This window comes from Bradysia coprophila, unplaced genomic scaffold, assembly GCF_014529535.1.
Source record: "Bradysia coprophila strain Holo2 unplaced genomic scaffold, BU_Bcop_v1 contig_24, whole genome shotgun sequence".
Taxonomy (NCBI): Eukaryota; Metazoa; Arthropoda; class Insecta; order Diptera; family Sciaridae; genus Bradysia; species Bradysia coprophila.
In genome coordinates this window covers 7,489,409-7,507,399 of record NW_023503501.1, presented here as the reverse complement: position 1 = coordinate 7,507,399, position 17,991 = coordinate 7,489,409, and the positions used below count along the sequence as shown (strand labels likewise).

General features: G+C 34.2%; 1 protein-coding gene across 6 annotated transcripts in view; it reads right to left on the bottom strand.

Annotated features, from left to right (window-relative positions):
- The window catches only part of LOC119077662 (aryl hydrocarbon receptor), a 68,846-nt gene that overhangs the window by 17,041 nt on the left and 33,814 nt on the right, over positions 1-17,991 (bottom strand). For all 6 annotated transcript variants that reach the window (XM_037184886.1, XM_037184887.1, XM_037184890.1 and 3 more), the window contains exon 3: positions 12,270-12,460. In XM_037184886.1, the coding sequence (XP_037040781.1) occupies positions 12,270-12,460 (191 nt within the window). The remainder of the gene's footprint in view (positions 1-12,269; positions 12,461-17,991) is intronic.

Here is a 17,991-nt window from a genome sequence, read left to right as displayed (position 1 = left end):
CGGATGCTTTGTGTATGTTGGAATTTATTGTTACTGATGGTGTCGGTGTGGGTCTCTTTTTCTCGAGAATTTTAGTGGCAGTACCGTATTTTCTGACATAAAAAGGTTAAAGGCAGAACACAACCTATACCGCATGATTGGTACTGGGAAGTGTGTTATCCACAATCTAGACTGATTAAAACGATGAACTGTGACTCTCGTCCTCTTATATCATAACTAAATGAAGTAAAAGATTTTGTGGCAAATACTTCAGACACGCCCCTCCTCAACAATAAAGAAGTTTTTCCGGGATGCACCCAAAAACTAAGAAAACACATCGATTCAGTGACCTATCGGGAGCTCAGAACAGCATTCAGTAAAATCGGACCAGCTCCTTCCCCATACAAAATTTTTCATTTCATGAGTGGACACATTTTGATCGGAGTTAATTTTTATCTTATAGTCAGAGGTCATATCTTTCCACTCAATGTATTTCATGCGAGAAAAATCACTTTGTTGAGGAGGGGCGTGCAGATAAGCTTTAATGAGAGACGTTACAGCATGTGTAACGTAAAGAATTTGATTCACAAAAAAGAGTCTTTTTGTGGAAAAGGATATTTGTCATCGGTATATGGGTAAGTCCATATTAAAGTTGTCATTTTGGCATTTTTTGTGAAGAATTGATGAAGTATAACGAGCAAGTCTACACACAATTAAAGTTTGTATAATAAAGCCAGAAGACACCCTTGTCACAAGGGCCTTGTGACATCATGTCTCAAAAAGGTTTTAATGGAATGGGCCATATACTAAAAAAACCGGAAAATTCCAAATTTCAGCTTGATAACACCGACCGTAAGTTAGTGTCACTCGATGGAGGATTGGAAAATAATTAAAACAATACGTAAAACGTCTGTTTTAGCAATTGTATTCATTTCCGATGCTCCATTTCCGTTCAGGACAGCCATCTTTGCGTTTCTACTCTTTTATTTTCCATTTTGGTGCTGTGTGTTACTAACATTTTGTTGTAATAATATGTGTATTTATATGCTATATAGCATCCATATTTGCTTTATATATAAATATTTATTTCGTAGAAACACTATTATTCCTCTTCGTAACGGTTTTTGGGTGCTCTTTGTGGCGTTCAGATATTTACGATATAGTTATATTTCTGGTTATATGTTTGTATATATATATACTTTTCTATACATTTTATATTAAATGTTGGAGCTATACCAAACAAACTATGTGGAAAATGTTATCGATTAAATTCCGAAAATGTTTGCCGATAAACATTTCTTATTTTCTTGGTATTTTATGGGGGTTGAAGCTTTACGTTTTCTACTTTTTCCTTTTCTTCTTTTATTCTGGTAGTTTATTTGGAGGTTTCTGTAATTTAAATTTTTATGTTCTAATACCTTTTTTTACCGAATTAATTATTTATATCGATCGATAGGAACGTCGACCGAAAAAAAAACAACAACACAAAAACCAACGTTGTTCATACGATGGTCTAGATGTCTAGATACACCTGATGTTCAAAGTAATTAATAGTTCAATTTCAACTAATTTAAGAAATTTCACATAAAGTTATTGTCAGTACTTGTCAGCCCATAAATTATGCTTCAACATACTTAATAGTAAAAATAATATTCATTTCCAATACATCAACGGTCGACACAGAAAAGTAATTTTAAATTCTGGATTATGATCAGGCATTGCTTTAAAATGCATTACATTATGGAAATTACTTTATAATTGCAGGATGGGCTTATTGTATGAGAATTTATTTTTATCATCCGAGTTCGTTGTACTGTTTCTGTGGGGGTAATGCTTCGAATGTCCTCATGATATTAAACGTTTCGACGGAAGTATTTTGGCATCAAGAATGTTTAAAAATTTGATACTTGAATAAATAGCTTGAATGCAAAATAAAGCTCTTGAGGAGTGTATTTACAACTTTATAAAAATTTAAAGACAATATACACGGTCAACGGATTGTTTCGTCTTCCTGAATGACAATACAAACGATGCACAAGCTATATCTTTTAGTACAATATGAGAACGAGAAATAACGCTCGTAGATACTATCACAACCGCAAACCAACGAACCGATTCTACGAGATGTTGATTTTGTAGACCAATCTAATTAACAGGATCAGTGTTGGGGTTGAAATTCGAACCTACGAAAACTGGCAACTCATTAATGCAATGAGAGTCCTCGGTCAACAAGCTACACTATTGAACAGATGAAACAAAATGTTTTCTTGAAAATAGGCTCTGACTGAGTTTATGTTTGCATTGAAGCTGTAGTGACCCGCAAGCCGGGTACTACCCTATGGTGAAGAGTGAGGTTTAACTAACACAAATGTAACACCTCTTAGCATAGTCATGTGATTGTAATCAGAAACGATGTTCATTCCATTGTAGACGCTCGACCGATAAGCAGCATTGAATAAAACACATAAGAATCGGATAGCGTCGAAGTTTCATTTTATATGTTAGGGCTTCGGCCTTAACATTTGGTGACCCCGAGTTGAACAGATCGCAACCAGATTCGAATTAATTGTAAACAAAAACGAATCTACATTAAAAGTGTAACAGTTTAAACCGCCGGTGAAGGAAATCGAATTTCATGATATAAATGTTATGTCATCAGCGTACCGTTCGTTTGGACAAAGAGCAACAGATTCGATGGCGGAAAAATAATCAACGGGTCGAGCAAAGCAAAGTCATAAATTCAATGATGGAATCAAAACCAAAGGCGAGTCGAGCATAAATCAACAGTGTGGAGAACAAAGACGAAAAGCAAGCTAACGTGATAAATAATGGTGTGATCTAATGCGACATAACGGGACCGACAGCAAATCCTCTAACCGCTAATTACGAGAACAAAAAGACATTCAATGAATTACAAGGCAGGCGCGCAGTTAACATTAGGCAAATTGCGTCATTCTTCAACGTACCAAAGTAAATGTGCATCAAATGAGCATAAGGGACAACGAAGACAGATCGTACAACAGACAAGTAACTGACGTGCCGTCATTAGTTTGAATGTCCAAACCGATCAAGAGAATTTTCGCCAATTTCCTACGTATCCATGTATTTGTGCATCAAGAAAGCATAAGGAACCTTGGAGAATTGAGCGAGGAACCATGAATATGAAGGTCACCAGAGCGGGACAATCGCCGGGACAACAAAAAAAAAAAAATTGTTCATGGTCAGTAAGCATTCGATCGTCGTAATTTTCTCGTCCAGATTTTCTGTAATTTTACTCACGTTTTGTGAGTTTTGCATTTTGAGAAACGTTAACCAAACGTAAACTTGCTATTAACCGTTAGCTAAAGTAAATATTACCGATAGACGGTGTTGAAACTAAGAAAAGGGAGACAAAAATTAATTTGCACGATGATTTTTAATTTCGAGACCAGAAGAAGCACGGTTTTATGAATTAATTTTGCAGTAAAGTTTTATCACATTTTTCATTATCGCTTCGCTGAAAGGGGAGTAATGTAGTGACCCGCAAGCCGGGTACTACCCTATGGTGAAGAGTGAGGTTTAACTAACACAAATGTAACACCTCTTAGCATAGTCATGTGATTGTAATCAGAAACGATGTTCATTCCATTGTAGACGCTCGACCGATAAGCAGCATTGAATAAAACACATAAGAATCGGATAGCGTCGAAGTTTCATTTTATATGTTAGGAGGACCAAGCCATTGAACCAAGAACCAAGAACCAAGAACCAAGTGTACAAAATGTGAACGAATTGTATCCTCAACAGAATTATTAAAATGTCAACATCTTCATTCCCATTGCAAAGTCAATCAATTTAAAACGAATTTAGTTGAAACCACTGACCAATGTCAATGTTTTGACATGTATTTTTTCACAGGATATTAACCGTATTTTGGAATGATGGTAGCCGACACGTGCCAATAAGATAAACTGAGGAGTAATTTAGTTTTGAAATTGAAAGAAAAATTCTCTTTATTGAAAAGTTGTTATATTACAACGAACATCCTAAAATCTTCCTTTCTATTATTCCCATCCAATCCATTCACCATTAATTTGAGTTAATGAACCCGAACGGAAAATAACAAACAACACGTACACGCTTTATTGTTTGATTTGTTTTGGCTATTTTACTCGATTTAATCATGGATCGGATATGTCGAGTAATGAAAATTTAAACATTTATCAGCCGCTGTCCTTTCAATTCATTTTAATTACACTGAGGGAGCAGCGGAGTTCAGAAAATAGTTAGTGTTTTGATCTGGTAAAATTTTTCGTTCTCATTGGGATCCTCTACTTCTTACAAATTTGACATCTGTAGATGAGATCATATAAAACTATATCTTCTTTAGCTAGACATCTGTTATCGACAAGGATGATAAAAATATCAGACGAACTCCGACTAATGTTTTAATATATAAGTAGGAAAATATATGATAAAACTAATGAAGTACTAGATTTTACATGCTGATGGCGTTGAAAGTAGTGCTTGAAACATGCAAAGTACGGTTTTCGACTCATGTAAAATATAATGGGTAAAATCTAAAAGCAAGAACGTAATCTACTCACACTCAGAGTCGAGTTTCTAAACAAAACTACAATAAAAGTATACGTCTCGCCCAATGCTCAACATATTAATTATAAGCCAAGAGCTTTTATCTTTCAAAAAAGGAATAATTAGCAAAATAATTATGCCAAAACTTAGTCTCATAATTCATAATTATGAATAAAAATGAGCTAAAGTCGTAAAAAAATTCATTTTTATAGAAACATGTGCGAGCATTACGTTAATAAATTTTCGTCCTGATATACATTTTTGTCCTAATCAGATAGTAGTTTTGACGGTTATGCTATGGTTCTGCTACTGTTGCTAAGCATAATTTATATAACATATTGTTTAGCATGATTATACGGAGCAACATTTTTTTTTAATTAATCAAGATTTCATACTTTACTTACGACTAAGTGGATATTCCTTTTCCACCGACAAAAAATAAAGATTTTTTCTTTTGTTTTTATTTATTTTTTATTATGCATGGAATGTACGGGCAATTTTAATTTGTATACGCTAAATATTATGACACAAGACTGAAAGCTTTTAGTGAGTCATGGAAAATAAAATGTGTACATGAAAGGTGTATAATTTTGGCGGTGATAGCAGTTACAGTTGCTTATGACTTTGTCCTTTTTTCGGAACTAACGTGAAGTCGTTTGCCACTATAAAAAATAGTGCATAGTAAGACTTGTGAAAATTACATTGAATTTTGAGAATAGAAAATTGTGAATGACGAGCGAGAAATGTTTATTATTGAAGTTTCTACTTGTTTAAGTAGATCTGTAGATCCAAAATAGATATTTTTCGAAAAGAGTTACTCGGAATCGATCGGCTATGGGCTATAATTGTCCCCCAGACACGTTACTTATAAAAAAAATCCATTTTGGACATAAGTTTGGTTCAAATTTACTCCTTTATTCCAGCCGTAAAGGTCAACTTTTTTTGAAATGGTCCGCAAATCCTGCAACACAAAACTTCTGTGGTAGATTTTTGATATGTGATAGAGGCTGAAGCCAGCTAGCATAATGTGTAGTTCAGAGCAGGCCCAGAACAATGATGTTGCAGAGGTACAGTACTATTTGAAAGTTGACCATACTTTGACTGATGGCCGGCCATGGGTGGCGCGTGGAAGTCAGAGTGGGCTCAAACGGTCGGCCGTGGATATGCCAACAATCCTACAAAGTTTCAACTTTTTGTGTTACTCCTTCCTCAAGTTATTGCTAAAAAAGTGTTCTGACCACCCTCTGACATCACTTCACATGTAGACACATTACACCCAAACTGGATTTTTTTGAGAAAAAATGGCAGACACCCCCTCGCTAGAATTGAACGACGAATCGAATGAGCTATAGCTCAATAATATCGGCGTGAGCTTGTTTTCCAAATGGCTGAGAAATTGGCGAATTGACTCTTAATAGTCAGCATAAGTGGCTAAGAACTTGAAGGACTATATTTAGCGTTTAGTTAAAACATCGTGTTCATTACATTTACCAAAGATCGAAATCACTGAGGTAAATTGGGGTTTTAGGCTAAGTAAACATCGAAGATAGAAAAAGTTGACATAAAGTTTCTGAAGTCTTTTTGGTTTGGCGTGACTTATTTTCCAAATTTAATAAAAATACAATCTTCCACATCCACAGACCAATCAATCTTCGGATCATTTTTCACAATTTGGTATTTCTTTGATGCATTTTGTACATGTCATTTACAAGGATTGGATATGCTTTTCACTTCAATTAATGGATCTTCATAATTCCATTGTTGAACAATAAAATTATCAATTAAGAACAAACCGTTTCCAGCAAGCATTAAATTCAAAAATTCTGAACGGTACACCAAACATCTGTCTGTTCTAATTTCTAATGAAACATTAAAAACTAACAAAATGACCGGAGAATCTAAAATTTATTTCCTTTGTTAAAACATTTTTTTCTGTTCCTAGTTCTACTCCACCCTCAAATTCATTTCAAAAATTGACTTATATCCCATAAGACTCATCAAACAAATATTTAAACATTGTCGATTATCTCGTCATATCGACGCACTCTATAAACATTAAACAAGCCAAAATTAACCGCACAAAGCCCAAACAAAATCCCATTTGTTGCATCATCACAAACTATCAAAATGATGATACGTTACATTAAGTAACGCGTGTCATGTTTTTGTCTATTTGACGAGGAGGAACATTATTATGTGTTATTGTCGTATTGTGTGGAGGGGCTTACGAGGGTAAACACATCACTTTTTTTTTGTTGAAGAAAAAATATGCTTCATCATTGCATGGAAATCAATCATTGTTCGATAAAATGATTTGCGGAAGTAAATGAACATCTTTGCTGTCTATAATTGACTACATCTTAATATAGCAAACAGCAATAGATTTTATGGAAGTTAAATACGCGGCCTAGACTACTCATAGAAGCAAAGATACCCAGCGAGAATATGAAGTTTTGTTTATCTCAAAATCGTTAAATCAAACTCGAATCCAAATTTTCTTCATCAAAATCCATTATGTAAAGACAATGTGAACTGGCATGGTAAATACGTTTCGATCTGACTGTTTTTTTCAACCCCCTAGAATAATTTTAACAAAATGTGAAACAAAACTACGGTCAAATATGTTGCATTGTGTCCGAGGTGTATCATTTTCAGAATCCCATCACTCAACCAAACACAACATACATAAATTATTCCATATGGTTCCCAACAACACCTTGGATAAAAAACAATAAAATAAATTAAAAACTGTAATTCTTTGACCATATTGCACTAACCCCACAAAACAAAAACCGTACATTTTCCACCATATCGTTGAAATTTCGTTGATATGAGACAGCAAACACCTGGCTTATTAGTTCATTGTTTATTACGTTCAGAATATTAGTTGTATCCTCGGTTGTATCTAACTGTGCATTCTGTAGTCTGTGGCACTAATATTATTGTTTTTACGTATGTTCAATGATATGCTGCTTCTCGTATGTATATTCAGAACTGAAAAGATTCTCAACGAAGAAGAATAGTATGTTACATACCAAGGATCAAAAAGGTGTGTTTTAGACCCAGGTGGTGAAAACGTCCAGGGATGGAGCGACGCGAAGCGGAGCGGAGACTAAGGACGTTTTCACCACCGTGGTCTAAAACACACCTTTTTGATCCGTGGTTTGTATACTATTTTTCTTCCTGGAGTACCAAAGTCACATTCCGAACAAAACATAACAACAAAACTGAACAACATACCGGTGCAAAAGCATTCCATATTAATGCCGAAAGAAATCCGTATGAATGCCTAAAGAAGTCCGTTCCGTGTGCATGTATTCTTACAAATGTCGAAAAATAAGCAATCTGTAGGAATGCCGAAAGACATCCGAATGAATGCCGAAAGCAGTCCGTATGAATGCTGAAAGCAATCCTTATGAATGCATTGTCACAAAACACTAAAAGCATTACATTCGCGTACATACAACAACTTGACACATTTGGGAAAGAATAAAGATAGGATCGAAAATGACATAAGCGGGAATGAAAATTGAGAGAAAATAGTAGGGGAGAATGTTGCTCTTTCGGTACTAAATTTGGTGAGTGAATGTGACGGTTTTGGTACTACAGGAAGAAAATGATCATTTGTGAAGTTGTGGTAAAAAAAAAAATATTTCAAATGTCTTGGGGAAAATGATCGCGGATGGAGAGGAAGACGATAGCAGTTTATTTAAAAGGTTTGTAATTCGAAGACAATTTACAGTGGTGTGGTGTGCAGCTTTTTTTTCTTCTCCTTCTATCTTTTTGTTCAATTGAAAGAAATTCAGTATGCAGTCGCTCACCCCAAACAAAATTCACATTCAGGGAAAAAACCTCTACGATAATTTATGTGCATTATGTAGCATAATTAAGGGTTATTATCAAAAAAAATAATACAAAGCTGAGATCAACGTGTTCCTATTTTGTGGTTTTCGGTCTGTTTTGTACATTAAATTTTCCAAAAACCGAAAATGCGGTTAGTTATGAAAATAATTCAATTTGTTACAGTCACCTCAAAATACTTAGCAATATTCATGCGACTCTCTGTTTTTCTTAGTTCCACACATGTTGTCAGAAGTGGAACTATTGGAATTTGAAATTTAAGAAAGACAACACGAATTTCTTGCTAACTATTGTGAGACGAGTGTTGAAACAATACACACTGGCGCTCAGTGTTCATTTTGACGAGTGGGATCAAGTTCCGCGCCTTCGGCGTAGCCCACTGGTCGAAATGAACATTTGGGCAGAGGTGCATAGTATATATATTACATGCTGCACACATCAACTCTTCATGTTTCAAGCACTACTATCGACGTCCTTAGCATGTAAAATCCACTCGGAATAAAAATGAAAGTATCGTTTTCATGTGTTTATCGACATCAGCTTCGTCTCGGATCACCAAGATGCACACGAAAACTCTATTTTTCATCATTTTATCCATAATTATGTAAGTTACTATTTAAAAGATCTATGTGACGCGATGCCGACTCGAACAGGTCGGGCGGGTACAGTGAGCTGCGCTGAACACGCGCTGTGAACGCCTGATTTGACTCAAGTTAATTCAGATTCAACCTGCTGAGGCCTAAACTCAACCAGTATGTATCAAACCTGAATTTCGGCATATAGTTCATTGAGGTTGTTAACTTCATTACAGTCTCTCCTAAAAGTCACTGGAATTTCATATAATTCTGGGAATTCTAGTAACACTGGAATGAGCCAAATAAATTAAGTCGACCTGAACCCGGAGGCTACTGGGATTTCCTTAAATGATTTATTATTAAGTCATAGTAACACTCTCCATGAGCGTTGTACCACTTCAATCTTTTAATGGTCGTTTTCTCCCTAAAGTCTGCGACCTGTAAAAATTCCATTCGTCCAGTAAGAAACCATTGAGTGATACGAGATCGTAAAAACTTTCATTTATTAAACTAAATTCAGCTTATTAAATCGGAAATAAATCTTGGCTATTACTCTGGTATTACACATACAAAAATGTTTTTTTCATTTTTTTTTTGTTAGTGGAAAGGGAGGCCAGGGAGGAATATATGATTACGATATATGAAGTTTTAAGAATACAAACTTTTTTACGAAAATAACATAGAAAACCATATACCGTTTCCAGCTACCACCTTCAACATATTTTTTTGTTGGTTATATTTTCGGCTTTATTCATACGTATGTACATACATACATACATACATCCCCTAAACTTCATACAAAATACAGCCAGTGTTATCTTAATGAGGTTTTATTATGATTATTTTTTTTATTTATGTTTTAGCGCAATAAAAAGTAAGGTTTAGTTGGGAGTTTTATATTTTTTTATGAGTCTAACATGACATCATATCAGTTCTAGAATTATTATTAAAGTACAAGGAATAATGTACAGCTTTGAACGGTACATTCTCGTTTTCGAAGCAAATAACACAATGAATTTTATATCAGAAACAAAAAAAAATCATAAATTTGATATAAGTTCCTTGGAAAAATATGTGATTTCCGTTTTTAAATTGGAATTTTTGCTTGTGAAGTTTGGGATTACTATGCGAGCAAACTGAAAGGAATGAGAATTTAATGTTTATAGACACGAGTAAAGTCACTGACTCGGGGTCAATCACTTTACAGACATTCTTTGACAGAAAAAAATCTGGAGTAAACAGACCAACAAAATAGGTACGTAACCACAAAAGAAACGGAAGAGTCGGTGACAATAATTTTATCAGTTTTAGCCGATCCTATAGGACATACATAAAGGTAGTCCACGATTCAGTGTTGACAAATAGAGCTATCAAAAAGGATGCACTTTGTGAAGCTAAATGTTTGGTCTACCGCCCACATTGAGGGTGGAGTCGGTCATAACATTTCGAACGTCAGAAATGCCTGCTCATGAAGTTATCAACGATTTTATACCTGTATGGCAACACTGAATCGCAGTCGTCCTTTATGTATGTCCCCTAACTGATGTCATGGACCTCATCTTTTTAGAAAACAAAGTCTTTGGTTATTGTCAGGATTAGGCTAATTTCCATGTCAAGCCAATTGCGCTTTCTGATTTCTTGGTAATTCACATTTAAATTCACTATCCATTGTCAGGAACTCAGAGCAGCTAACAGCCTTAAAAGCCGATAACAAGTTCAGTTCTGGGCACCCGACTAAACGTCCTTCACGTTATAATCGCTAGAAAAATTCCATGTCGAATCGTTTGACACTGGAACCGAACCTTTATCATTTTGGCAACCACTAATTTGGCCGAACTTTTGCAGTTATCTGATCTGTAGCCACTAACCTTTTCTGACCTAACAATCAATTCTAAGTTTGCAGTTGTTTGAACCGACTACTAGTCGCACTTCCGATGTAGATTCTCAACTATTCTACAAAATGATCTAGTCGCTGCACATAAAAGTCAAACTTAAATTAAATCCAATTAAAACTTTCGAAACATAATTGTGTAACATTCGCCAAACAGTCCGAGTGATACACCATTAAACTCCATACATACACCACTAGCAACCATCAGGCAATTAAATATACTTTTTACCTCACCCAAAATTACCCATTTCAAACAAGAAAAAAAAAAGTGATAGCAGCACTAAACCAAACAACAAACCGACGAAATAAATAAAAGGAAGAGAAAAAATAACGAGAAATAACAGAAAAATACCACTGACGCTATCCTCATGAATTTAAGGGATAACCCGAGTTATAAATTTGTCTATTCTATTTGCCCTATTCCATACATATGTATAAAGGATCCATATAGCAATAATCCTGTACCCTGGTGATAAGCACCAACACACAAATTGTTCCGTAAATGTACCCCACCTTCCACACCAAACATGAATGTTTTACGACCAGAGCAGACATACCCACCCAACCAAGCAGTAGCAATAGAAAAATTTCCCAAAAATCCAATGTTATTACTCACAGTTTTCATTCTTATAATATAGTCGGAGATGTATATGAGAGGATTCTTTCTCTGTGTATAAAACGTGCTGGTGCTGGTTTTTTTCTTTTTTTTTTTGCTCAGGGTTGTCTATATTTATGTGTGTTTCTCAGACAACAAAAACCCCGATGTGCTACTTACATATATAGTATATGCATTTATATTTATGTGTAATTTATGGGAATTATTTTGGGGTTGCTCTGTCTACACCCTATTTTTAAGAACGCAAGCGCAGAGACATCTTTAACGACGCCATCGCGTGATCAAATCATCAAAAAAAAAACGTAAAGCGAAAACATAACACACAGTGAAAAAGAAAAACAAATTTACTTTTCTATATGGGTAGGGTATGTCTGTAACTGTACAATAGTCGAAGAGAATGTCGAAAAGAATTACGTATGAAATAAAACTTTTTTTTTTAAAGAACTGGTGGGTTGGGAGATCTGATGTCCACATCTTCATGGACATTTGTGTTAAATGTTTTTGTCCTTTCAAGTGATTTCAGAATTATAGCAGAATCGCTTTCGATTCCATTCGTTTAATTTCGGGAAACACATCGTCGCATAATTATTAAATCTTTTACTTCAATTGTTGACAATATCGTCTTACAGAAAATCTATTACTTCATTAGTTTAATGGTACGTAGTGCTATTAAGGAGCTCATCTTTTCCCTTTGCCATCACTGTCGATTAATAATGACTTCCCTATAAAAGAGTGTAAAATGGCTGCAGCGTGACACAGTCACACAAAAACTTACCTTGAAAGTAGCTCTTTGTCCTTAAATAGCTAACCGATAATCTAAGTATGCTCAGTCGATCCAATTTACTAAGAATATTTTGTTCAAATGGCAGCAGTGAAGCCAGCAGGTCCAGTTCAGCATTTAGCCTCTCTCGATGCCTTTTCGATGGATTACTCTTTGTGACTCCATCCTTTGGTGGCGGTTTGAGACTGAAATTTGGAAATAAACAGGAAATTAGAGACAATTGAAAATTTTGGAGTGAGATTTTGTTGATACGAAAAAGATTTAAATGTTCTCCCCCCTTTTCACATGCTACTTCTGATAGCATTTAATTAAACGCACGGTGGTGTTGAACAAAACTTAAATAGAGTCGCGACACCACCTCTGATTTTTTTTTTCATGTTCTTATTGAGGAACTCGAGTAATATAAGGAACCACATTCAGTTCACGGATCCATCCAGCCGTTTCGGAGAACCGGCACTCATGGCCGTGCGGGACCGACGAGTCAATTTAAATACAGATTGTTAACGCAACGGATAGAGGGACTAATTCTAAGCTAATTCGTGTTGAAATGGCTTCCCTCGACAACTTGATTACGTAGCTACAGCCAGCTAAAGTCGAAAATTCGACATCTTTGAATGGTGATATGTCCAAGACGAAGAAAGTTTGAAACTCTTTGAATGGCGATATTGGTAGAGGATTCTATGCTCTATTAAACGACAAGAATGGATTTTTTGAAATTTGTCTGAATTGTACAATATTTGAAAAAAAAAATTTCATCGTCCTCGGCAAAACTTGGACTCATCTGTAATACACAGGTTGACCCTGTCTGCAACAAAACAACAATGCCTGATCAGCATGCAGTCTAAGCTTTACAACGATACCACACTTGCCATACCAGCCTCACAAAAAGTATCTGTTACAACATTTTGTTTGCAGCAAGGTCACTCTACGACGAAATTTTCAATTTACTATCTATCTTCAAGTGCCCGTTCCCTTAGAATGAGTGGAATTGTTATCTATTCTTCAAAAATAAGTGGTTTAAGTTATTTGAAGCAATTCTTACATTAGTTACGTGTATCTGGAGTCGATTAAAGCTTATTTCGCTAGTCCCCAGAGGAAATTAACGCTAAAAATATGTGGAAAAAATCCATCAATGCGTCGTAAGCTATTAGAGGCGATATGTCTTTGCTGACATTGTAGGTGAAATTTGTATGATCAAGTGGAAACATTTTGTAAGCTATTTTAGTAAAAGTTTGCGAGTTAACGCATCAACGGTCAAGTGATTCTAGGTACGGGCCTGTGGCCTACATAGACCTCGCCTGGTAATTTTACCTGTACAATCGAATACAAAATTTATACAAAAAATGGCTCTCATGCAATTTAAGTGGCGCACTCCCTTGTAATAAGGGAAAGAAAAAAGTTTAAATAAAAAATCAGTTGATTTCTTCAATTACATTTTTGTTTTATTTACATAGGTACACATACCCAGATACCATTAATGTAATTGCTTAATGTCAATTTCTTTAGTGAACATAATCCTTAATTCAGTATATAATTTCGTCAAAGCTTTACTATATATGTAATCCCATTATGTTCAACAAAACCAAGGCTTTGCTTACACAAACCTTTAAGCGTGTAATTTTGAACCCTTTATTTTGTTCAAATGGGAGACGATGTATAGGTATATGGAAGATTTTCCGTGCACAGTGCTATACTAAATTGAGTATTGAATTTCCAATTCCAATAAAGGCATATTTTGAATGGCTGTACATTATCCTAAAGTATTTTATCGATGTGTTTAGATATTTGTAAATTCCAACGTTAATCTGATTACATTTTATAAGTCAATAAACTCGATTGATTTTGGTTTGTAACATAAATACAAAATTAGATATCGCGAGGACCATGGATATTCTAAATTGTCTGCTAAACCCGAAAACCTTTGAAATATTTCTGCTTTGTGTCAATTAATTCAACATATTTAATTGACTGCTGTGACCTGTAATTAATTTTTAATTTATTCAAGCAACGAGTAAATCGCTATACAGTAAATAATGCCCTAAAGAAAGAATTAACATTCCTCGCCCGCACAACACATTTCAATCAGATAAATTCCATTGAAAGAATAAAAAAGAGGGAGACAAACAGCATGAACAAAAAGAAACCAATTCTTCCTCTATCCGAAACTTCATCCACCTTTTTTGAATAAATGACAATCCATTCCAGTTCCAATGTTATTTTCTTGCAAAATACAAAAATATATATCTTTCCTTAACCATTTCTTGTTTCACAATTATTTATTTTTTTTAAATAAAAACTTTATTCTCGTATGTATTTTTGCACGTTGTTCTTACCCATTGATTATTTTACTCAATTGGTCTCCAAACACACACTATACAGAGTCAAGAAAAAAAAACCCGTGTCGTTTTCTCACCTTAATGTTAATTGCTACCGTTTGATTCACAATCACAAAAACTGATAAATTGTCTTAAACGAATGGATGAGGTTTTAACAAAAACATTTATCGTTTACCTACACTCGACGTATGGACGCGGTCTTAATGTAAAATAAGAGCAAAATGAAAAACGTAAAAAGCATAAGGAGAAAAAAAAGAAGATTTTAAGTGGAAATAATGCAGTATTCAAGTGCAGAAGTTGATTCAAGATGCGAAGAGGACAAAATGTATTGGTTTTTAATGTGTGATTTGGTGTTGGAATGCAACTGATAAAGAGGATTAATAAGAAAAATGTGTTTTTTATATATTTTATATAAAATACAAAAAGAACGAAGTAAACAAAGTTCATTGAAGAGGGTACACCGATTAGGAATTTAAGATAAGATTTAGTATTTTGTATTTTATTAATTAAGATTGGAAATGTGTTTAGGCGAGCCAGGGCATTTTTTATTGATATCTATTTATTGTTAGCTTAAAATTAAGCAAACAAATTTCAACAACTGCTTAAATTTCGGCTGCTTAAACTTTCTGTAACAATGTAACAATGAGAACAATGTAACCAGAGACTTCGACTTAGGTATAGGTAGCAGGACTACAGAAAGTTTTTTTCAGGCTCCCATTGAATTTTATTGAATAAAATTGGATCAATTAAATTGTTCAACAGGTTTTGTTGAGTGACTTTCAATTACGACGAACAACGCATTGCTGTTGTGAATGAAGAGAATGAAATCGGAGAGTGCATGAGTTATCAATGTATCAGACAGTAAACAGGACCTCGCCTAAGTTTTAGTTTTTAGTGAGTTTTATGATATAAGTTTTACAAATATCAGTAAACTTCACTTGGCTAATTTCACTAAACGTCACTAATTTCACTAAACGTCGCTAATTTCACTAAATTTCAGAAAATTTCGCTAATTTTACAAAATTTCGCTAATTTTACAAAATTTCGCTAATTTTACAAAATTTCGCTAATTTTACAAAATTTCGCTAATTTTACAAAATTTCGCTAATTTTACAAAATTTCGCTAATTTCACCAAAATTTCATTAAATTTTCTAACTGCACTAAATTTCCCTAGATTTCGCTAATTTCACAAAATTTTGCTAATTTAACCAAATTTCGCTAAACTCTCGGCTAAATTTCCCTAAATTTCGCTAAATTGTATTAAACCCTTAATTTAACAAATTTCACTAATTTTACTAAATTTCTCTAAATTTCACCAGCTGAAGGTTGCCCAGATGCTTGTTTCAGTGTTCACTTTCCCTAACTCCTTTCCTTATATCGGAATTAGAACAATTTTTCGGAAATATTTCTTTATAAATATTAAGATATAAAGGCACAAAGCAAAGAAAACTAAAGTCTGTTTAGTAAGATTATTTTCTTTGAAAATTTCCGCCTGTAAATCATGCCTGCCAAATATTCCAAAAAAAAAAGTTTGTATGGACTAAGGTGCTCTTCAGATTATTATTTATGTTTTCTCCAAAATCATCTGCTATCGACTGCAACAAGACAAATAAACAGTGGTCTTCAGTTAATGTGATGTTTATAGTGAAAAATATGTTAAAATGTATGAAGTAATAGATTTTGTGTCAAACACTTAGGCGATACTTGAATAAAAGAAGTACCAGATCAACGCACTTCAAGCATGAGTGGTACTCTAAATAGAGTACTGAAACTGGATACAAACTCATGCTTGAAGTGCATTGAACAGATTCTAGATTTGGATTAAATGGCTATGACAAGAGTATATTAAAGTCGTACTTCTGTTCAAAATGAATGTAAACATAATACTGTCTGGCGTTGTTCACGTTTTTTGTCTCATACTTTAATTTCTTTGTGCAATCTCTCTATTATTTTATGACAAAATTTTCAAAAGGAAAATTACATACACCGCATATACGTTTCATATATAATACCTCCATTATACTCGCCGTAATTATGCAATAAAAAAAGACTTCGGAAGTTAAAATTAAAGTTAATAAGTTGTATGCCCTTGCAATACAGTGAGTAGCAAATTCTTGAAATACATTTTATACAAAAGAGAGTCAGATGGTCAAATGTGTACATATGACTTTTGTTGAATTTTATTTGAATATAAATTCTGCATGCGAATTAAAGGGACGATGTTATTTTTTTGTTTACCATGTCTGTTCGGAAACAGCAACTGAAAACAGCGATTATGTTTCTGTCATTCTGACACGACGATGCAAATTGCAGGATTGCATATCAACTTTGAATACATAAAGCGTTACAACATACAAATGTATAATAGCCTTTTGGAATGCAATGTCGAGTTCGAGTGCATAATTTTTTGCATGTTCTAGTAACACATGGACACAATTCTTTGTTGGGTTTTTTTTTGTTGGTTCACTCACTTTACACATGTACACATATACAAGTTATAGCACGGATTTGGTCTGGAAATAGTGAACCTGACGGACAAAATAATCATTAATGACGTATACAAATAAATCGCTATGTAACACGCAATTATGATATTGTGTTTTGCCTGTATTTTTGTGACGTCACTAAATGGATATTATTTTATTGAATGAAAACAAAAGGTTTTCGATATGGGTTTCGTTTCAAACGCAATACTGGATGTTAAATGAATATAAAATTTTGTTCACGCCAACAACTTGTGTATTAACATATTTACCGGCGGTACACGCTGATACATATAGATATTGTACGTATGTGTACTATAATATACTATTGGATACGATGTATATATATACTCACATTCTATGACGTGATATTCAATTTTCATTGACAAAACCATTAATGACTTTCTTAAATAATTGAATGTTACAATGGGCTGGAACGAATTTCGTGTAAACAACGGAATTGAATTGCAATTTTTGATAGCAGAATTACAATACATGATAAGCATGGCAAAGAGAACCGGCTAAATTAGAAAACCCAATCAATGCGACAGCAAAATGCGGTTTAAGATGACTAGACTCATGTTTGCACAAAAATTAATTATAAACATAGCTAACGCTGACCCGTACGAAACACCTATTCGTATCAAAAGCCTTTAATGTGAAACTCTTCATTTCTCTTACTTCATTTTCTTCTCTGCTGAAAAACTATTCTTCCTTTTAAATCACTTACATTATCCACTCTTTGCCTTGTTATCATATACAATTAAATTGCCGGAGGCAATATAGACAGCCCCGTACGAAGTCAAATTTCATAAATTCCTATTTAAACAGCTATATACCGCTACATTTACCTATATTTCACTGTAAATAAACATTTCACAGAGGAATATACTATT